This window comes from Rhea americana, unplaced genomic scaffold (genome assembly GCF_003343005.1).
Source record: "Rhea americana isolate MKP2758 unplaced genomic scaffold, rheAme1 scaffold_0, whole genome shotgun sequence".
NCBI classification, from domain to species: Eukaryota; Metazoa; Chordata; class Aves; order Rheiformes; family Rheidae; genus Rhea; species Rhea americana.
Genome location: NW_028185037.1, coordinates 17,229,752 through 17,252,537, shown reverse-complemented (window position 1 = coordinate 17,252,537; position 22,786 = coordinate 17,229,752). Strand labels below are relative to the sequence as shown.

Below are 22,786 nucleotides of genomic sequence, written 5' to 3'. Positions count from 1 at the left end.
GATTTCTGATGGGAACGTGGGAGACTTATATTCTTCATTTTGACCTTGAAAAAGTCACTTAGTAAAGCTCTTCCCTTCCATTCTTGTCCACTCTGTAGGGCAAGGTTTATCGGAACAAAAAGTGCTTACTAAGCCTCAGTACAACACCTACTGTGCCAGGACCTTGAGCTTTATCTGTCAAGCGCGGTCTAAGAAAAATAATAATTTGGTCCTCTGAAGCAACAGATCTTTAAAAGAATCATATAGGGTTGACTTTTTTTGATTGGCATAAAGCACTAGACTTAAGCTGAAGGATTTGGCAARCCATTTGAATTTAGTTTTTCATGTGTTTGGATCGAGGATATGATCTTTTGACTWTACTGATGTTTTCCCTCATTCATATATTAGTTGTGATTTGGCAGTAGGAACTGGAAGGCTCACATCCTTGTGCACTAAACAGGATGCAGTAGCTAATTATTATCTTGATTAAATTTTGTGATTAACTGTTCTGTAGTTGTCTGTAAGCTCAGGCTTTCCAAGATATTACTCAGTGTTGAGTTGACTGATCATCTGGTTCAGGGATGAGGTGGCACTTCATTGATTAAATCTTACTTTCAGGAGGAAATGGCACACACCACTACCTACAGTTAAGCTCAGTGGAACGAACTTCTCTTTGCTAGGCAATATGTTAAAGTTTATGAAGTCCAAGGCTAGCTAGGTAATAAATGTTGAAAAAGTAGCTACAGAGGGAAGTGTGTGTATAGTATTAATGACGCCTTGTTTAGTTTCAGAAAAGGAAGAAATACTAGATTCTTGATAAATTGCCAAAATATGCACCAAAGCCACAGAAAATAAATATATGATAGTAACCTAACTTTCCCTTGATGACAAAAGCTACAGAAGATTTTTTAAAGATTTTTTAGAGCTAGAGAATAAGCAATTTTAGGAATGATTAAATTGAATTCTCTTTCTTTGTCTTTTCAGACACTTTAAATTGTGTTCCTTTAATATACTATGGCACATTGATAAACTGGAAAAAACAATGCTCGTTTTAACAAAGAATAGGTAGTCTGGAAGTCAAATGTTATTTTTCAAGCTCTGTGCAGCTTGGACTTAAAATCCTGAATATCACCCAGCAATAACAACATGGAGATGAAATCCACTTGGATAAAAAGTATAGAGCAATGCAACKTGACAGGCTGAGTCCTAAAGGGCAGCAGTCTTGGATCCAATAGTCTCTCTCATTTTGAATAATTGCTGTGCAAAATGAAATCAAACATTTATTGCTGAGTACAGGCACACTTGCTCTCCCTCGCGACCCTCTATAAGCAAATGCACCATACGATTTTATTAGGAGTAGTACATTTCACACAAACTATTTGCTTTACAGAATTAAATAAACCCGGACAAAGGACAGTCAATACTATTGTTTTGCCTTCTTGCATTTAAATGCTGTGTCCTAGACAGCTCAATAAGAAGCTGGGAGAGAGAACGTGTTCTTTCCAAGTGATTTACATAGAGAAATTCACCTTTGAGGTAAAAGCACCCAAGGGCCCCCAAAGGGGTTACTTCTCCTTAGGCTATCAATACATTCGGGCTATTTTCTTCGTCTAAGTGGAGTGTTGCAATTGATGGCTAGAGGGGATTATGTTGAATGGAAAACACTTAGCAGAAAATTCGTTTCCAAAGGGGAAGAGCCAAGCAGTGGTGAAGCTTTGATTTTATTGCCAATGCTGCGTTTGAAGAGTGAGACCAAATTGTGTCTGTGGCTAAAGGGGCTTCTGGGAGACATTTGAACACATGCCATTTGAGTTTATGAACTAGAAATATTTCTCAGTGTGCTACAAAAGGCCATCTTGGAATTGCACTTGCCTTGGGAAGGGTTGTGGGCAGTCTTGTCTTTGGGCAGATCCTGCAAGAAGCCGGATATCTTTTCAATTCAATTAAAAAATAAAAGCATCTGGMCATTTGCTTGTCATGATGACAGCACCATGTGCTTTGGATAAAGGACGTTAGGAGCCACGAAAAGTGCCAGCTAGGACCTTATTTGTTGTGCTAATGTATTCCTGCACTGTTGACTTTCCCTTGCTAGGACAAATCAAGAGTAAGCAGAGTCAGAAAGGTTAATGTGGTTAGTCCTTTAACTTCTGCTCAGCTGTGATCSTACGAGGGCTGAGGCATCCATAAGCGTGAGCATGTCTGAGTGTAAACTTGAGAGCCCCTTGTAGGATCATCACAACACCCTAAACTCTAAAATCTTGTATTTATTCGTACTCAGTTACATGCTGACGTTACTATACTTTGTACAATGGTAAGGTTGAGTCAGAGAGAGATGATATTTTTGTATGCATGTGTACATGCAGATATGTGTGTATGTATGTATGTACGTATATTTGTTTATGTATATAGTATTTGATTAACAGCATTGCACAAAAGTAAATTCTGGACTGCTGATTTAGCATTGAAAGACTAGTAACTGGGCTTTTTATGAGACTTGAGCTATGGGATGGATATACACACCAGAAGACAGGCACGGTGGGATTTTTTTCAGACTCTGAGGCCAGTTTTTCCTTTTGTAAAATAGGTTGAATTTTCAAAATTCMCCCTGAATATGAAAAAAGGAGACCTTTGGATACAACAGCTTGTTGAAGTCAGCTGGAARACTCAGCTGGCTTTACTTGGACTGGATCAGGCTCAGAATATACAGACAAGCACAAAAGTGAAAAATCCTTCTACGTTTATTGTCCGGTTGATAAATGTTTCCCCTGGACTCTGGGTTATTCACACTGCCTATTTTTCGGCACTTAATTTTGACATCCAAATTTGGAGGCTGGTAAATCAGAAGGCCAAGCTYGCTGTATCGCCAGGGGAGGGAGCAACCCCTGCACCGCGGTCACGCAGAGAAAGGATTAAACTGTGCCTGCAGCGCGGTCGGGAACGCCGCGGCGCTGGAGGAGGACGGGCTCCCGCGGCTCAGTGCTTCCTTTCATTTTTTTGCTTTTTTCTTTTTTTTCATATTTTTTCTTATTTTTCCCCTTTTTTTCTTTTCTTTTTTCCTCTTTTTTTTCCTTTCTCCCCCTCTCTTTGCATTTTAGCAGATGGCACTGGAGCACTTTTACCGTTCTGCCAGTCTTTTTTCGCGTCGCCCGGCCCTCGTCCTGCCACGAGGGGATCCGGCAGACGAAGCCCTTCGGAGCGGCAGCCCGAGCAGGATCCTGCTCTTCCCCTCTCCSGGTGCCGCCTTTGCCAAGCGCCTGCTGGCACAGCCGCCCGGGCTAAATTACCGAGGCGAAAGCCAGATGAAGTGGCGTCGCGTTACCCTCTTCAGGGACCGGCTGCTCTAACCTGCCTTCTCCTGGCTAATCACACTGACAGGAGCCATTGTTTATTTTTTTCCCCTCCTTGTCTTCCTCGTTTTCTGCTAAATTAGAGCAGGCAGGCAAGCCATCCATCAGTCTGTAAATGCTGCGGTGTATTTTATTTTTGTGCTGAATAACTGTGCGTTTTATTGCTATTTACACTTTCGGATTAATAGGCAATAAAATGCAAACCGTGGTCCCCGGCGCTCTTTATATTTTCTGTGCATATCGTGACAGCCTYGCAGGCTTAAACAGCAGCATGCAGCCTAGTACTGTAAATTCACTTGGTTATCTTAGCGGGCCTAAAATTTATTTATAATTAATGTCAGGGACCTTACGCAGTAATACCAATTACCGTTGCTGTACTGTGGGTTACTGCGATTTTTTTATTATTATTTTATTACTGCCATAGCAACACAATCAAGTTGCAGCAGCTAATCTTGTCCAGAGCAGAGGAAAAAAAAGCTCTTAAAAATGGAGTTTGCTGTAAAGTTACAGAAAAGCCTGTAAACCTTTTGCTCTAGGGTCCGTCTAGATTGACGTCAATGTACAGGGTGGTGGAGCAGCCTGTATGACCTTACGGTGGCAGTCACCCAGTTTGCAGACCTTTTCTCAACATGCAGCTCTGTTGGTGGACGTTGGCCAAGGGTTTGGGGCTGGGAAGGCGGTGAGACAGGGATGGCCATGGTCACCGCGAAAGCAGGTACCTTTGGATGTGGCGGTAGCGTTTCATATCGCAGTGTGGTGTGGGGAAAGCAGGAGGCAGGAGCTCTYCAAGAGGTCCATAAACCGCAGTGCTTAATGAGGAAGGGACTCCACGTGATGGCTGTTACCCCAGCTAGGGCAACTCTGCACACATGCACAGGGTTGCACGCTGGATCAAGGAAGCCTTAAAAGCACATTTCCCTACTTGAGAGTCACCGCTTGCCTTCCACACGCCGCTGTTAACACAGCTAGCCATGCATTTACAAACCAAATCCCCTTATCAGGAGCTGCTGGGTGGCTTCTGCTCCTCTTTTACTACTACTGCTGCCCAATATGCCAGCAAGTTTGCTGAAGGCGTCGTCAGACTTGGCAAAGAGCTGCAGGGACCTGAGCCAACTCCCTCTTAAACCAACTTTGCACCTGCCAGGGACAGCTGCTTCACAAGTGCTTGGAGGTCCCAGGGTGAAGCGGAGCCCTAAAAGAGAYGTGAGCTGGAGGCGTGCAGGGCGCCGCGGAGGACAGATGCAACGTTTCTATTACGGCTCCGGCTTCCCACTTCCAATGATTTGTCTCTGAAATGCTGAGGAGCTGGCAGAAGGTGAAATGGAAAGGGAAGGAAAACTAAGGTTTTAAGTCCTTTTCCATGCTACCTTTCCAAAGTGCTTTGCAACTGGTCACYGAGCCTCACCTCAGCTGTTATGGTAGGAGCTGTGTATGTGTAGCAGATGCGGAAACAGATGCTGCGAGACCCAAGCCGGAYGTTGCTGAAAACACTGTGAAAATGGGAGACTCTCAGTTTGTGGAATACCAGTCTTGAGGGGTTCTGGACTAGCTTCCTGCRGGTGGTGAGGAGCCAAAGCTGGTGAAATTGTTGCAGGGGCAGGTGCTCAACATCTCTGGAAACTCAAACCCCAGACAACTCGAGTTCAGTTGAGCTATTTGAGTACACCAAATAAAAGCAGTGAATGTGTCCTCCAGAGTTACTTACTTGTGATCACTCAGCCAAAAATGCAACTCAGATTTTGTATCTTCAAATCTGGGGTTTCCAGCCCCCCCCCTTTTTTTTCTTTTGCCTAGGACTGTTAGTTTTGGGGGGATTTCGTTTTTTTTTTTTTTTTTTTTTTTTTCCTTTCATACTTGCTCATCAGAAAGACAGCTCTATTTTCACTTCCTAATTAGCTTGGTATTTCCACAGTCATTTGCAGATGTCTGACCAACTTCAAGTAATGTGCAACACTGGTCAAGTCACGGGCTTTTCACATCTAGGCTAGACKGTCTGGAGACAAGACAACACATGCATGCTACGTGTGCTTTTTAAATACACTTACCTTTAAACATCTGGCATCAACTCCCTGCTAGAGTGGGCGGCTGAGGGCCAACACTGCACCTGCAGCTCACATCAGTCTCATTAGTTTTGACCACGCTTGTTGATTGATTTTCTGCCAAGTAGAGCATGCAGCACGTTGTGGGCTTGGTCCCTGAACAAGCTCCCTTTGCTACTACAAGGCCAAAATAATGACGCAGTCTGAGGCAGGGAGCACCTTACCTTATGCCCCAGCCTAGCTGGAAATGGGAGGGCTGGTGGCCACGAGCTGGCTGACCGGTGGCATTCTGCTGGAAAGAGGAACAGCTGTCAGTAGCAGGAGTTGTGCTTGGAGAGAAGTGTGCTGATGGTGAATGGGCTCCTTTCTGCTCCTACGAAGCTGCATTGTCAGGAGCTAGTGGCGTATATTATAACCTGCCCACTCACCAAGGGCAGGGAAATATTCCTGAAGGGTGCCTGGCCAGCAGAAAGATCCTTATTCCTCCTGAGCACTGGTGGTATGGCTAGCAAGAGCTTCATTCCCTCCATCTGCTGTGAAGATGCTGTGAAGCTCGGCCACCAAAGAGGCCATTTACCTCAAAGTTCTCATTTACAGATGTTTTTGAAACAAAAATTACTCTGTCAGAGTTGAGTGTTTGAGCTGTCCRTCATTTTTCTCCTCACTTACTTGCAGCTCCAGCCCTGTAGAGGACAGGGTTAAAGAGGGAAGTTCAAAGGATACTAAAGATTTGAATGAGCTTTTCCATCTTCTTGTGCTCTCTGTGTGAATGCCTTCGCAATATCTGTTTCTGGCATCTAGAGGGGGAGCTGTGGGCATCTCCGGAGGAAGCAGAAGAGACCAAGGCCCCAAGGGAATCATGCTCCTTCGCGGTGAAGGAGAGTGAAGCTGGAAGGTTGTTGGTCCTGTTAATAAAAGGTACGGGGAGAGAGAGATGTGATTTCCCCCTCCTTTGCTTCAGCCGTTGCTGTACGAGGTTTTTTTTATCACAGTGGGAGTTCGACGTGGCTCAGACTGGCAGCAATTTGGACTGTGACAGATCCTCGTGTGCCCTCCATTCCCTTTGCACGTAGTTGCCTGACCCATATAACGGTTAATGCCGGGTGTAAGCCTCGCCAGCACGGCTGTAAACCCACTGTCAGGCACTTGCTGCTCCCAGCTAATCCAGACAAATCCTCTTCCTTGTCCCTTCTTCTCTTTCCTCCAYCCCCTTGGGGTGAAAAAAAGGGGAGGGCAAAGGAAGGTTATGGGAACCATCTACACCATTTTGATACAAGAGTGAAAGCAAAATTCATCTGCCCTGGGTGCAGAGGATCTCCTGCTGTCCCTGCGGGCACAGGCTGGCTGTGCACAGACAGTTCAGAGCCTGTGGTCCTCCTTGCTCTGCTGCTTCAGCCAGGACAGCTCAGGGAACGTCCCTAYGAGTACCAGCATATTTTCGCGTCCTACCTGACAGTTGAGGCAAGGGATCAAATGCTGAAGGTCTTTCCTAGGATGCTTGTGGGCAGAAGGAGGAGGGATATTCATACTTCTTGCCCCACTGCGTTGCTGTGTGTGTCGGGGCATAGTTTCACCTGCAGGTTGATACTTCCACATCGTACCGAGCAATGCATGGCAGCGGTTTTACTAARAAGTTGTATTTCCTAATCATTCAGGTCAGAAGGGTTCACAGCATAGTGTTCAGTTTAGTTTTACCTCTCTGAGCAACTGCAAGAGGGAAGTGGTTCTCCTAGCCTGCTTTTCTCGGTGATAGCTGAGTGAACAGGAATGACCRTATGTATTTTTAAAACTTAAACCAGATGATTGTGCCTTTGTGTCCTATGTGCTCACTGTCACTCCGAGCCCTGTAGCTGTCTGTCTTCCACATGGTTTCTCATGCAATCTGCAAYATACCAAACCTGTGCGTGTAAATTGGAGCTGGGTCATCAAAATTTGTAAGAAAGAAATATGAGAGTCAGTAAAGTGAGATTTACGTCTGCTGCAAGTTTGGAAACATCTCTACAGTAGTGATGCTGGCCACTAGAAAGCTCATCTTTTAGACAAATATCTACAAGTGATCTGGCAATCTGTGGTCAGGGCAGACCAGCCCCTGATATTCACTGTTTTTGTCTAAGGATGCGAATGCCCCAGTGGGCATACAGGCAACTACCACTTCCTGGACAAAGCCCTTGTAGCTGAGAGTGGGTGGTGAGTAGGGTGAAGCTTTGAGGCTGATGACTCCTGTCACTTTTCTTCTTCCGTGTACAGGAACTTAAAAACAGTGATGCCCTTCAGCAGCTGCTACATCTCCTTCATAAAAAGTCATAGGTCAGTTCCTCTCTGGGACTCTTTAACTTTTCAACTCCATTTGTAATGACTTCCTTTTGTTTGGAGTCATTATTTTTCAGCATTTTTTTTCGTTTTTTTTTGAGAGGGAGAGGAAGGTAAAAAAAAAAAAAAGATTGAAAACTCTTCTTCTTCTGTTCAAAAACAAGCCAAGCAGAACAGCGTATCTTCAGGAGTTCTTTCAATACAATTCTCAGCAAATCCATGAGAGATTTTAATTAAGGGTGAAATGACTTTTCTTTTTGCTTAATTGAGATCACACAGATAAAAATCCTGTAGCTCCCACTTGCGAAGCAAACTTTTTCACCTAAATGAGTGGCTCATTTAAAAAGAAACCTGAAGCCCCAGGGCCCTGCTGCATGTGGTTGCTGGGGATTGTTTGTTTTTATATTGCGCCCGTTAGAACTTACCAGCACCTTTAAGGTTACATCGATGGTGATGGTTTTGTATGCTCCATTTTCAAAGTTACCACGCAACTTTTCATGAGCGCAGGAGCCCTGGGATCCCAAATTCATTACAAATTCCTTTCCTGGTCTGAAACATCCTTTCGTTTCGATGCAATTTGACAGCTTTTTTCTTTCTGTGGCAAGCTAGTATGGGTAGTCATAATGTCTGTGCATGCTGCTAGATAGTTGCTRTGTTGCACCCTAGATGTGTGCTACTTTTAAGGCATCCTTTAAATGATTATTTGCAAGCTCTTGGAGATAATCAAAAAGGAGACCACTTGAGTAAGCAAGGACAGGATTTAGCATCGAGTCTAGAGTACTAATCCTCCTTCACCAGATGGCCTTTCTGGAGGTTGTGGGTATGTTGTATTGCCACTCGGAAGAAATTTCTCTTCTAGTTTTCAACTGGGAGACGTGCTCGTGAACCTGAAGACAGGGCTTAGCCTGAAACGACACTCCACAGTATGTGTACTGACCTGGTGCTGATATGCTTGTGCTCACTTCTTGACAGTTACTGCTAGCCTGAAGCTGAGGTTTCTGAACCATACCAAACCAGCCATTGCAGAATTGTGTTGATTGTTGATTGAGGCAGGAAAGAAAGGTCTTGGTTTTCTAATGCACTAGGTTGTAGCAACTGGGTAGATGTTGGTAATCATTCCTGATGAAAAGAAAGCAGTATGGGCTTTTCAGTCTCACTTTGACTTAGTGCCCCAAGGACAGAGCTATTCCTTCTTCCACCGTATRTCAAATAAAAGAGATAATTCAGGCTGGTATTTCTAGCAGTTGGCCTGCTACAATTTCATTTCTAGGTAGGATGCCATTGCCATCACTGCATATGGAGGGACCAAAGCTTTCATGCCATACATGCAATGCTGAATTGGTCTCAATGTGGTTACAGTTTCTACTTTCACAAAAATTGATGGTATGATGTGATTTTAAAGTTGAAAGTTGTAGTACTAAATAAATTAAATCTRCCGCTGCTATTCATTTCTGTATGGAAAAGTGAAAGCTTGATTTTCTCTTTGAACCAGAAAGCCCTTTAATATTCAAACAGTATGGACTACTTTAAGACTCTCTTTTTATGTTTTAGCCATATAAGACAAGTGGAAAAGATGCCATAGTTTTGTGCACKTCTGTGTGTGTTTCTCCAGGATTCAATTACCAGCCTCCACATAATTCAGTATTAACATTTTTAATGCACTTTAGAATGCCTAGGCAAACTGCTGTATATGCAGCTCTGATGTATGCAAATCCATTTGGCATGCAGCTCTTGACATATTTTCATATTCAGGATTATGAGAAGCCTTGTCTGTGCCGCTCTGATGTATGCTAATCTTTGTTTCCCTAAAAATACTTAAAAGGTCCAGACCAAAGACACAAATTCTCCTTCCCTGAAATCTTGCAATTCTTACACAGACGTGCAGCCACACAACCCAAAGTACAACTTCCATYGATGTAGTATAGCAGGAATAAACTCTTTGGGCCATATTCAGATTACCTGCCATACGCAGCTACTTCTCTCCATCAGATATTAGAAACAACCCAAGATGTGACAGCTATCTGAATAAGAGAYGGTCCAAATCAGTCCTTGCTTTCTKGAATATCTCAATRACATTGCAGYTGTAGGACCACAAGTTGGAATGTGGACATCACTGYATGCACAGAGGCTTCATGGTGCTAAGCCTGGGAGGAAGAGCACGCAGTGCATTTGGATCCAAATAGATCAAACATTCCTATTAAGGATGTATAAAATAGTTGATCAATTAAAGTATCTTCCTAATGGCTTTGTAATTCTATCTTGTAACACAGTAGATAAACCATTGCATGCATTACTCGTCTCTGTGRTATATTTCTAAAGTATTATTTATTGACTCCATATAGACTTCCTATGACTACTGAACTCTCAAAAATGTCCACAGTAAATGGGAGACTGGAGGTATTATTTTGTGCTTGCTGTAGCTTGCACTGATTGCCAGCTCCAGACTATGCACAGATGCATAGACCCTCATGAATTTTAGTGTGGGCAATTCAATGCCTATGCATTGGTAGCAATGRGAAGCACCAATCTTGAATGTCAGTTTTTGAGATTTTTTGACAGTACCATGTCATTTTTATCTAACCTTTCTCTAGATTTGTAATTATAATCCGTAAGGGTCACTATTGTGTGTTAATAACTTTCTTAATATAAGAAATCAGGGTTCCTTGTGATGTWTTCTTTGCAATCTGTCTACTTGAAGAACTGTATTTGCAGTCACATACATGTTCCTGCAGTTTTAACCATGAAATAGGTTGCTGCATACTGTTAGGTTGGATACTGATTGACAGGATAGCAAAACACCTGCTGTCAATTTGATTGAGTTCTACCTTTAGTTTAGGCTGTCCTATAAAATGAAATAATCCTATATTCTCTCCTGTAATCCTGTAAAACTGAAACTAATGCACATACATGAGTTTTCTTCTACAATGCATAAAAAGTCCTGTCCAAACCCATTAGTTGGTCCTGGTCCTCAGCAGGAAAGCTCTCATGTTCCAGTAAGTTAATCCTGTTTGTCTGTCCAGCACAGCCTGGGAAACTGCAGGATGAGGAAGGCAACAAACACTTTTTAAGAGTTTGTAGAAGCATATTTCTATTTAAAACATAAATGTGTCTGTGAGGAAGAAGGTTTGGAATATATAGAAGAAAATGAGCTGCAACAAGGCAAGGAGAGGGACCATTTGGGGGGGGGGCATAGAGGGTATGCAGAGATGCAGGGTTCTTGGTCCAAAAATTACTTTCTAGCAAGGCAAGATCTGTGAAAAATGTTGCTACTTGCAGCTTATTTTTCCATTATTCTGGTTTTCAGCACATCACTGGTGGTATGTGGCAGCCTTCATTCTCTCTCTTGGCTGTAATTGCTACTGTCACAAGTTGAGTGGATGGTTCCTTCTCTGGGGCTCCTATTTTGTCTTGGAAATGCTTGAATTGAGGTTTGACCAAAGGAATGGTCCATTCCTGTGGCTCAATAGACCASCAGTGGAGTTGCCCATAAGCTTGAATTAATGTCCCTTTTCACTGTTTTCTCTCAGTTTGTCTCATGAAGAAGACACCTGGGAGTCAGTCTGCAAAAYGTGACGGTTCCCAAACTTTCTGCCTTAGCACACACACAGCCGATAGCCAGAAACGCCAGCCCGGGCTGCAGACGTGGCTGCATCCTGCTCCCTTGGAGCCCCAGTAAGCTAGAAAAGTTGAGAATAGGATGCTTCCTCTAGAGAGTTTGGGTACATTACTGAATATCAGAAGTCTGATCCAAGTTCCGCTGATCTGAGCAAGCTCTGTTTCAGACCTGTTTATGGCTTCACTGTTTCCCCAGGAGCACAATGATATTGTCCTCACGGCCACACAGGAGAGATTGCTGAAGCATCCTATTTTCTCCATGCCCAACTGCTAAGGCGACCTGTGCCACAGAGGTACTAGATAGATGAGGACAGACATTTTTGGACCTGAAGTACAGACTAGGGCATCTTTTATAGCACTTTCAGCCAAAATTGCAAAAATTCAAAGCAAAAATTCCTGTTTGACCTGGAGRCATGAACAGGAACTCCAGGCTGTGGAGGGCAACACAATTAATCCTTGATAGTAAAACTGCAATTTCTCTAAACAAACCGCTCCTGCAGGAGTTGACTGTTGGTATGCAAGGGAGGTGGTAGCTTTTGCTGTACAAACTCCTCTGCCRCACCGGAGGACAAAATATTTTCATTGCTAGATGGGAGGAGGCAGGAATGGCAGTTCCATAACCAAGCGTCCCCAGGCTCATAACCCTTTCTGAGGTGCAACCACTAGCCCTTTCCACGAGCTACACGATGGAGATTTCACTCCCAGACCTTTCTGCAACATGCCTGACAAGGTCTACCAAGACAAAGATTTGTTTTGAGGTAGCAGAAACCAGCTGCTCCACCCAAGTTTCTGTTATACTATACACATCTTGCGCAAAAATCTATTTGCTTACTCTGACTGCACAGACCTGTTATGTAYATCGGTAGAGAAGGCTTTAATAGAGTACTTGCTATAGAGATCTCCTATCACCTGACCAGCTTGAGCCTGCCAGCAAACTTGATAAGACACAAATAAGTAACGATTTATTCAGATCACCAACAACTAAAGTGTCATGCACTTATGCCCCAGAAACCACTTGCAATATTTTCCATTCACTGTGATGGATGAAACAGTGCCCAATAGCTGGCTCCAAATTCAAGAGATGTGGAGGAATTACTACTTTCAAATCTGTTTAAAATGACTTTTTCTTGTGGTTTAAATGCTCTCAGATAGCTTTGTTTCCTAGGCAGTGTTGATATGATTAGCTGGAGCTGCTTGGGGTATTTTGATAAATATAAGAGTGGTATGCCAGTCAGCTAGCCTAACTTAGATGTTGTGACCCCATTTGGCAGTGGCAGACAGACAGATTTATGCCTACAGCATAAATCCTAAAGCAAAGGAATGAGGCAAGAGATACAAATAATTTTCTCACTGATTAAAAGGAAGGCTGGAGTTGGAGCTGCTTTTCCATGACTTTGGGCACATAGGACAACAGCACCTTTGTCTTCTGCTGTGACAAGCCAGGACTGAGAAGATGAAGAGGAAAGGGAGAGGGGAACTGATTAACTCTGAAAAACAAAATATACTGAAGTTTTAATTAAGTTGTCAGTAGGAAAGAGGCAAGTTATATGGAAGGTGGCATTTTTCCAGAACTGCATCCTTTGGTRGCTTTTGGTGTCTGAGAAGGACAGAGCTCTGTGGGGTCAGCAATCCTTGGGAAGTTGCACCATGAAAAAGACAAGTCCTAAAGGCAGCAGCACTCACCAGGTAKGGGTGTACACAGCATCCCCTCATGTCTACAGCTGTCTTGCAGGGCTCAAGAGCTTGTGAGAGTGATCACCTAGAGCCAGAAGAGATGGACCAAAGACTTTCCAGGGGCTCCCAGCAGCATCTGGTTAAGGGAGATTCATGTTCCCGCTCTATGTTTAACTCTGAAGGGTTGCCACAGTGTCTCATAATTGCACAATTTATCTCATGTAGTGAGAGTCTTGCACTCAGAGGTCTTTGGCAAGGTGTCAGACCAGTGAAGTGTTTCTTTCTAAATGTCAGCCAGCTACTTCATGGGATGGGGAGTCAAAAGCAGCCAGCGATGAGCCCGAGCAAGGCAGACAAGCTTGTGGTTTCAAATAAAACAACCCCATCCATTGTTCCTTTCCAGGCCCAAGCTCAGAACTGGAGTAAAAATTTATGCATATTTTTGCAGAGATTATTTTTTTTTGTTGCACTGGGGTGTCATCTTCCAAGACTGCTCTGGGCCTTCAATGCTTGCAGTAAAACAAGCTTTAACTTCCTATGCTCTTGATATCACTGGTCAGGGCTTTGTGACCAAGCATTGCTTAAGGAGTTACTCACCTGGAGTCTATATAGGATGGAGTCCCAAAACAAGCCGCTTTCCCTCTTAAGGAAATACAAAAGGCTTTATAATGACAAAGCTGTCATTTGCAGAAGCAGTTTAGCTGTACTGGCAAACTAACTAGTGTTTGGGGTTGTGCAATTGGATTGGTGAGGCAAGCGATGCTTCTAACGCTGGGCATTTGCAGTACTGCTGTGGAGGTTTCTCTAGCACAGAAGGGTCTACTGAAGGAAAATTGCAGCAAATGTCCTCTACTCTGACATTTTCCACATGCAAAATACTGTAGRTTGTGTGATGGCTACCTGTAGCTGTCAGAGAGCTGCAGCAGTTCGTGTTATCCTTCACCGGTCTCCAGCGGGGTGACGGCACACAGAGGAGGATGGGGAAGTGGTTTCCATGTGTAAAACACTCTGGGAAGGAATGTTGATTTATTCAAGCGATGCAATGAGTGGAAAGCTAGAGATATCTCCACGAGGTCCCTGATGCCTGTGTGCTGTTACACTCCATATACCGGGTCTGCAAAATGCTGGTGATRTCGAACTAGAGGAATATGTTTTACTCTTGGATTTTACTGTGTAACAGCCAGAAGGCCAGCAGCAAGAGTGGGATCCTGAATTGTCAGCATCTAACACAAGCTAACAAATATCTCCTCAAAGGGGTGCTAATACTTAAGTATTCATCTTCTAACAAAACAGGCATAAAAAAGAGGTCAAACTACCATCCTGTGACTACATTGCAATTGCGGAGGGGAGGGCAAGCATAATGATTTCTTGTCAATGTTCATGAATATTTGAGTCATGCTTTTTGTTTAAAACATACCTTAAAAAAATAAATCAGGAAATGAAACATTCCGCTGATATTGGAATATTCTCTTGTAACATCCTGAGAATGAAACGTTTCTATCTTCTGTTTCAGAATAGCTTCTTCAGAGAATCTGCATATTTAAAAACAAATAAAAGTTGTCAAGCAAAAATTTGGCTTTTATCAGCATGAGGCATTTAGGCCTTGACCTCAATGAGATGCCACTTGGCTAGCTCAGATGATTTTCTGTCATTCATTCCTGACCGTAATTTTCTTGAAATTGTGGATTTTCAATGAAATTACCCGTTCCTGACTTGATTTGCAATGACACACAAAAATTCCCACCACTAGTCTGTCTCAGTACAGTGACAGGACTTTGCATTTTTGAATGGATTTGTCAAACAGTTTATTTCCTGAAGGTGTTGAGAACCTCTTTATATTAGTTCGTTGAATTGATGTGGTTTCATCTTTGTCTGTTACTTGTATAGCTGGCAAGGGTCCAGGGACATTCTTCAAAGTGCACAACTGAGTGCACAATACAGAAAAGATCTACCCGGAAAAAAAAAGTTCTTTCTGTTCTTTCTCAAATGCGAGAAGGCAATGAAGACAGTCAATCACAATGGATTGATCTTGAGATATTTTATTTCAGTTCATAAAATGTAGACAAAAGACTAAAGTCTGCTGTTGTTTATGACCATATAATCACGTTGGAACCATTCCTACCCCTAGGGCATAGCGCAGAAGAGCCTCTCCTTCTATATTCTTTCCTGGGAAATGTAATTTTGCATTTTACTCGCATTGTATGTCACTGGATAGTGTGAGTTGGCAGAAGTGAGAGTTATCCCAGTGTGTACGGAGATACCCTTCCCAGGAACAGGGTGTAAAGTGAGAAGTAGGAGGAAGTGAAAAGGTAAGAGGAGAAATCCAGGCTGCAGATAAGACCTTCAGCACCCAATCCCTTCAAGTAACTTAACTTATTGTTCGCCTCAACTGAGCTGGCCACATGCGTAGCCAGCAGCAAACACAACATACTTAAACTCTGCTTAACTCTCTGTAGCTCGGCTGAGGGGTGACAAGTCATTTAAGTCTCCATAGCTTAAGTTCCCGTAAATTACTCATGRGTCTGAGCCCAATATGCCCTGACTCACTGGTAGAGTGGCAGCACATTGGTGACAGCTGTGATCAGCTGCGCCCACGATACTTCCTCATAATTATTTACATTAACCAGCCCGGACGATGCCACGAGGCAAAGCAAATTCTCCAAAGCTGGGCTTGGTGGTACCAACCTGTTAGAGCCCCACGCACCGATCGGGTGGCTCTGACACGGCCAGCTGCCCTCCCCACCTGGCCGGCTGCAGGAGAGAAGGTACTGATGCTTACGCTGGTGGTAAAGACAGAGAAGAATGAGCCTGGTCCAAGTTGCAGTGAACTCAGTGAAAGCATTTTCTGTTCATTTCGACACTTCTTTGCCTGAAGCCCTAAATCATATTTATAGTCCCCAGAGCTGTTCTGTCAGGATAAGTGTATATATGTGTATATTTTTTTTTCTATCATCAGCACCCATAGGAAAATGAGCATTCATAGGAAACTGTAAATAGCAAGAATTAAAATAGAGTGTCTAATATATGTTTACACACTGGGGAAAGGCCATGGGAGTTCTGGTTTCTCACCTTGCCATCATGTGCTATAAAAGCAGGTATAATGAGGAGTTTGGAGACACTGCACTGCACCATGTAAACAATACTTTTTTTTTTCTTTTTTCTCAAATTCTAAAAATATGTTTAACCTAAGAGCAATTAAAAAAAAAATCCTAGTGAAGCATGTGCTTATTTTGGAGGCCCCAAAAGCATTCTTATATAAACAATACTCATTTTATAGGCTTTCCCATGGAAAGCTAAATAAACCCAGTCCCTGCTCCACTTAAAAAAGAACGGGACTTACATTTGCAAAGAATGAATTAGCTCGGCATTAACAGCATTGGGCCTCAACCCACTGACATCGCAACTTTTAAATCACCCAGCCTATAAATGGAGAATCTCCTTTGGGGATCTGGCATAGTTTTGGGGGTTCAGAGGCTGTGTTTTTGTTTAGACTAGCGACTGCATCGCCACTGGTAAAGTCAACGTGCTCGGGACCGTTTTCTGGCACGGAGGCCAGCTGGCGAGCGACCGCCTGCGTGCTGCGGCTGTGCTGTTACATTCCCTTTCTCGTTCTGCAGATCAGGGTGGCTTTGGGCATGCCGTTCCCGAACCGTAGCTGGGCATTGCTGCAAGAGTGCTGGTCAGTCCCCAAAGCCCAAGCTCATGTTAGAGCCAGGCAAGCTCCCACACGCAGGATTGCTCCTGGGTGCTGTTGAATTTATAGGTATAGGCAAAGCCTAAAAGCTGGAGCAACCCGGGCGAATAAAGCTTTTAGTTACCGAGCATGATCCACTTGCGGGCCTTGAGCTCCCGTTAATGCATTGGCGTAAGCTAGACTAAAACAGCTCTCAAGGTGCTTGGCAAACAGCAATTAATTGAGTGGCCCCAGCTACCCATCACTGGCTCTGAATRGGAAACCAGAGAGAGGGCAGAGGGTTGAGACCGCAGTATGAGTCTCCTGCCTYTTGACTTAGCTTTCTGGGAATTGGTAAATATTTACACAACCTCGCAAAAAACGCAGACCTGCGCTGTCTCTAAGACACCACATAAAATCCCTTGCTAAAGCAGTGTGGCCTTGAGCAGCTCCTTGAGAATCACCCYGGAGCCTCAGGAAAAGCCCATCCGTAGGGCTTCATGTGCTGGGGTTTTTGCTTTTTCAGAAAACCACATCTGTTTTGGCACATCTGCTTCTCACTATAGATGTAAATCTGCTARAACCGCTGATGTACTTTTTTATTTATTTTTTTAAATAACAATGTCATTTAAACAACAGCATTTCAGTTTTCTGCAAATATCCGTAATTATAAAAAATAAYCCTGCAGTGCCTTTTTTCCCACAGAACAATTGCACTGTGGGAGGAAAGTGATCCATTTTTCAGCTTTCAAAAACTTGTTGGCTTGTTTAAATCACTGCTCTGGGTCCTGCTCCACACCAACTGGTTGAGGCAGAGCTCCAGGTTTCTGCCCAGCTCAGTATCTTAAGGGATCTCTTGGAGATCGAAAGCTTGCCTTACCTAGCCTTCCTTGGCAGCGACATGGAAAATAGCCATAATTCGTCCAACCAAATACCATTTATGCCTCCGCTTCCACCATCTTCCCAGAACTTATGAGCTGTTCTTGCTTGCCATTTTCTGAATCACCAGTCCAACCGCGATCCTTAAGAAAYGATGCCTGTAGGGGGAGGAAGGGAAGGGAAACAATTCCTCTTCCTCTGTCCTACCTTCTCCTTCCTATGCCCGCTGCTTTTGTGTTCAGCTGGTTTTAGGTAGGAACGTGTTGTGTGTTTTGTGGTTATCAAGGTCAGCCTAAGGGAATAAGCTGACTCACTGCCATTGAAACGGCTGCAAACTGTAATTCCGATAAGGCCAGAGTGCTGCAGCTGATTCAGTACACAGGGACTCAGTGTCCACAGGTCGATGCTCTGCCCTTTTGGAAATTTTGCTGAGAAACTTCTCACTGTGCAAATCCCACAGCAGAAATTACGGCTATGTTCTGAAGGCTCTGAGGCAATCGGAAGTTTTGCAATGGGGAGAGAAAAGCATAGAAATTAAGTTGAGAGAAATGCAGAAAACTTTCTGACTTTCTTTTTCTTCCCTTTTTTGTGTGTGTATGTATCTACAGGATGCAAACTGCTCTCCTTGGCTTAAATGAACATCAAAGCACCTCTCTCTGCTGGAATGTATATCCCAGGATGATCTAATCCTTTGCAAACCAACTTTCTGGAAAAAAGCAAAACAAAACTCTTCTTTCTACAGTCTGGTTCCTCTATTTTCTATCTTGGTCCTACGTGGAAAACCTAAATTTGAATGTTGATGTTATTCACCTCTAAATCTTCTGGAACGTGGAAGGGAAAGAATCAGTTTTCACCGAACCCTCAGTGGGAGAGATTAGCCACGGTTCACGGGGATTTGAAAGAGATTTGGGACCTCTGTTAAAAGGTGAAAGAAAATCCTCAACTTTGCCTTTTTTAAGCCCACCTGGGGAAAAGGAAACTTCTTCCCTTGATTTTGGAATGGATATGTCCAGCCTGAGTCCTTGGTGCTAACCGACCAGCATTCCCCAAAAGCTCAGCAACATTTCCTTTTTGCCTTATTTTGGACTCTACGTTGCATTTCGGCAGCCGAGACGGCAGAACCTGGATGAGAAAGATGATTGCCGTAAGGAAAAGGAACGTGAAAATGTTTACGTTCGYCTTCTTGCTCATCACAATAACATCGTTTCTGCTCAACTACAAGCACCAGGTGACCATGACCACCTGGGACCTTAAGCACATCATCATGCAGTTTTCCGAGCAATTCAGGAAGGTCATCAAATACCCCAGAAGACCATGCAGCTGTACCACGTGTATTTCGGAACAAGGACGTTCCCTCTGGTTTGATCAGAGATTTAATCAAACTATGCAACCTTTCCTGACCTCACGGGATGCCTTGATCCCAGAAGACAGCTACAGGTGGTGGCTGGTAAGTGTGTGAGCACTGGCCTGAACCCAGCACAGTGCTCACAGGGCTCTGGGAGATGGTTCCCCCCTCCCCCCCAAAAGAAAATCACAGTCTCAGTTGAGAAAGCAGGCAGAGGTGGAGGATAGTGGGTGTTCTTGCCACTGTTGAGCTTATGAGCAATTGAAGCCCATGAAAAAGTCCAAAAAGCCCAGAAAATTTCCTGGGAGAGTAAGGAAGCAAATCCAGAACCTGCAAATGTCATAGTGGCTTTTTTTTTCTTCCTTCTGCTTAAAAGATTAAAATTTGAAACCCTACTTATTTTGCTTCAAAAGGTGCCATCTAACCGACTAAGAAAGAAAACTTGTTGTGAAGCGTGTTATTCACCTGGGGCTGTCCCTACTACAAGATATTTGAATAGTTAGCAGGATTATACCCAGAACGATCTCCTCCGTGYGTATGAGCACGGTCCCTGTTCTGGCTGATGCTGTAAAGCAGGTCTGTAGCATKCATGAACTGTATATTGCAGGAGCGGGTCGCTGAGGACCGATGGCTTCTGAGTGTCCCCTGAGCAGGGCGGTCTAAAGAGGCTCATCCAAACATCGTGACACTTCGTGAGTGTCCCTTCTTCCAAAAGAGGGGAAGGGAAGAAGGGACATGCTGGCGTTTTGTTTAATTAAAGCCCTGGAGCTGCAGCACCYGGGTAAAATCACGGTTGCGTTGCAAGTTGCCTTCTTCCGTTTCAGAAAACATCCCGTCTCCTCATGCCCTTTGTATGAACACCCACCTGCCCACGACCTGTTCCCCTTTGGTGCACACAKCTCTCAGGGTGAATTTGTGGTTTTCTTCGTTTCCCTGCTGCCCTGGGGGGGCCCCTGCGGCAGACACATGCTTCCGTTGGGGGAGGATTCAGGTTTCAGCAGAGGCATCAAGCGCTGGGGGAATACTTGCGTCCACTAGCTAGAAAGAGTGGCCAGTTGACTGCACTCTCAGTGCGTGTAGCATCCCTGATATCCATATTTTACAACAAAACCCACCCYTTTTTGCTATTAGATATTACAGATGTTGGATTCTTTCAGCTTCCCATTGGCTGTGATTCTTATTTCCAGTTGCTTGTGGGTTMTTATTATTATTTTTATTTTTATTGTCTCAGCTCCCAGATGTTTCTCCTCGGTCTCTGATAAAGGAGGTCACCCCTGAGAGCTTGTCCCACAAGGCAAAGTGGAGCTGAAGTCTGCAGACTTCAGCCATCATACTGAATTTTCATTTAAACTTCTAGTCAAAATGTTCTCTCATAAAAAAAAAAGAAAACAACAACAAAAAAAAATAAATCTGGGACTTCCCCAATACGGAAATCTGAATTTCATATTCTCCTGCTTGTGGTGAAACTGAAAAAAACCAAAAATAGTTCAYTCCATATCAACCCGAAACAGGTTCTTTTGAGGGGTGGAGGCAAGGGGACAGGGTAGTTTTTTTCCAGCTAAGTGAAAATAGTTCCAGGACAACTTCAAGGTCTCTCTCTCTCTCTCTCTTTTTTTTTTCTTTTTAATAAAAGCTGTCAGTTGCTTCTCAGGGCTGTCAAATTAAAAGCGAATACGCTATTTCAGAAAAAAAAACAAAGCATTTTTTTTCCTAAGATGGTGCAAATAAATCTTACAAGATTTCTACACCTTTTCTACCTTTTTTTTTCAGACTGAATTCATCTTCATCCAGAATGTATGAAATATTTTGGTGTCCCCCAAAACTGCAATGTGTACGGCAAATTAACTACTCACCAAAAATACTTGCCCTGTTCTACTGTAAACGAGCAAGGTGCCCTCTCTCCTCTGAAAGGTGATTCTGGGTAAATCAAGGYGTTAGGTAGCCTCAAGTCCTCATTGTAACTTAATTCCAATTAAATACATGTTGCTGTAGGCCAGCTTAAAGATAGCCATTATGATTTCTACAGTAAATAACTCTCAGGTGCATCCTCACTGCACTCCCCTTTTGTTCTGCAGGGGTTGGTTCATTTTTATTCTCGTCTTAAGTGATCCTGAGCTTTTTGTTAGTCATAACGAAGAGTTTGCTCGTGGCCATACTGTCTTTTGTTTTATAAGCTCAATAATTTCTGATTTGGGGGCTCTCTTTGTGCTTAAAAGATTAGGTCCTGAGGGGATCTGAGGTTGCTGGTTCTTGCTTAAACTGTGTTTCAGGGGAAAAACCACTGCACGGTGGCTCACAGGAGCTGCCTTGGAGCAGTGCGATGGTTTTGTTACGAGACTCCTGCGACTGCAGCGGAGTTGTTTATTGTAGTGCTCTGACTTTCATATCGAGGAGACCCATGTGATGTGCTTGGGCTGAATACAGGCAGAGCCCCTGCCAGGGTGCTGCGGCTTCACCACCCAGACTCTGCTCTCAACGCTCGTTAACCCTTCTCCTGTATATGAGAATAAGGCTAATGCAATGGTTATACCCAAGTAATSCTGGAGCATTCATCCCTCCACTGCTAGGAAAGCAATAAGCAACTTCAGAAGTCAACGGCAGGTCTTTGAGATGAAGCATTACCTGGGTCTAAAGGCTAATGTGGGCTCACCCGCTTGCAGCCAACCCTTCACATCGCTGGTCCCRCACCTCATATTATGTTTGGAGAGTATGTGGTCTGCTTTAAGCSCTTCCAGTGTGGTAGGACGTGGGCTTTTGTGCGGGAAAGTGGATAAAATAGCCTGTTGCGTAGCTGAGTGAGTGGCCCCACACGTGCAGTGAGGACGGAGAAGGYTCAGCCTCCACCAGCCATAAATCAGCTTTTTTGGAAGCGCGGTTGCAGGGCTTCCTCCGCAGGGTATGCTGCAGAYGGGTGAGGCTTGGCCTGCTTGTGTCTTTGCTCTCCGAAACAAAGGAGGCTGTTGTTATGGCTAGTACATCTCCTCCGCTTAAATCTGCCCAGCCCATAAACTGGCCCCTTGTTGCTTTACTGGGGTAACACTTAGYAGCCCAGATCCATCTCCTACTCACACCACCGTAGTCGCTCTGTGCTGTTCATGGATTCCTCCTATCGGGGAAAATCTGGGCAGTTATAACACAGGAGATCACACCGAGCTAGCTTGTTTCCCTTTTCCCTTCGTCTCCTCTGCTCTGCTCTGCTCTGCTCTCCCTCCCTCTTCACTACCTCTGTCTCTATTGCTGCCTGTCTCCCTTTTCACATCTCGTATTGAAGGACTGAGAGAGTCTCGGTGTTCTGGAAGTTGGCGCGTTATGGCATGTGATGCAATACTTCTGTTTGTGTTTCCTCTCCCACCTCCCTGCGCTGACTCACCTGCGGTTTTTTTCCTTGTTGCTCTGTGACACAAATGCTGTGGACACGTCCACCAAGCTCGGTAACCTGTATATAAGGAAACAGTACAAGAACTGCGTGCTAGTACACTGCATGGCATTTATTTATAGTTTTCTTGGTTTATTCTGAGGTTTTTCTGCTTTGTTTTTGGTGGTTGAAAAGTATTAAAAATAAGAGATCAGAGTGTGCTGTTCTAATTCCAAAATAACTCAATTGAAGTTGATGGATTAAAACTGTGATAAGCAAAATCAGGCTCAGAGTTTCCTAGCAATCTTATCTGTAGCACATTGTTCATAAACTACCACATCGTAACAATTTTTATCTTGGGTCTCGTGATACTTGAGGGTTTGATTTTTCTTTCTTTTTTTCTTTTTTTTTCTTTTTTTAGAGAAAAAGCTCAGCTCTTAGGGTCATGTGATTAGCTGAGAATCTCTCATCCTATGTCTAAAAGAAAATGTTTGGGTTTAGTCCTTATGGTCTTGTAGTCCTTTTAGATTTTATTTAGTCCTCATGGTTGTAGGGTAAAATATAAAAAGAT

The 22,786-nt window shown here is 43.8% G+C and overlaps 1 protein-coding gene across 2 annotated transcripts in view; it reads left to right on the top strand.

Annotated features, from left to right (window-relative positions):
• The window catches only part of ST3GAL1 (ST3 beta-galactoside alpha-2,3-sialyltransferase 1), a 73,327-nt gene that overhangs the window by 28,582 nt on the left and 21,959 nt on the right, over window positions 1-22,786 (top strand). The window contains exons 1-2 of one of the 2 annotated variants that reach the window (XM_085320428.1): window positions 6,265-6,283; window positions 18,124-18,962. In XM_085320428.1, the coding sequence (XP_085176554.1) occupies window positions 18,642-18,962 (321 nt within the window). In that variant the 5' untranslated portion in view covers window positions 6,265-6,283; window positions 18,124-18,641. Of the gene's footprint in view, window positions 1-6,264; window positions 6,284-18,123; window positions 18,963-22,786 lie in introns of those variants that run through there. The other variant, XM_085320352.1, reaches the window with a different exon arrangement.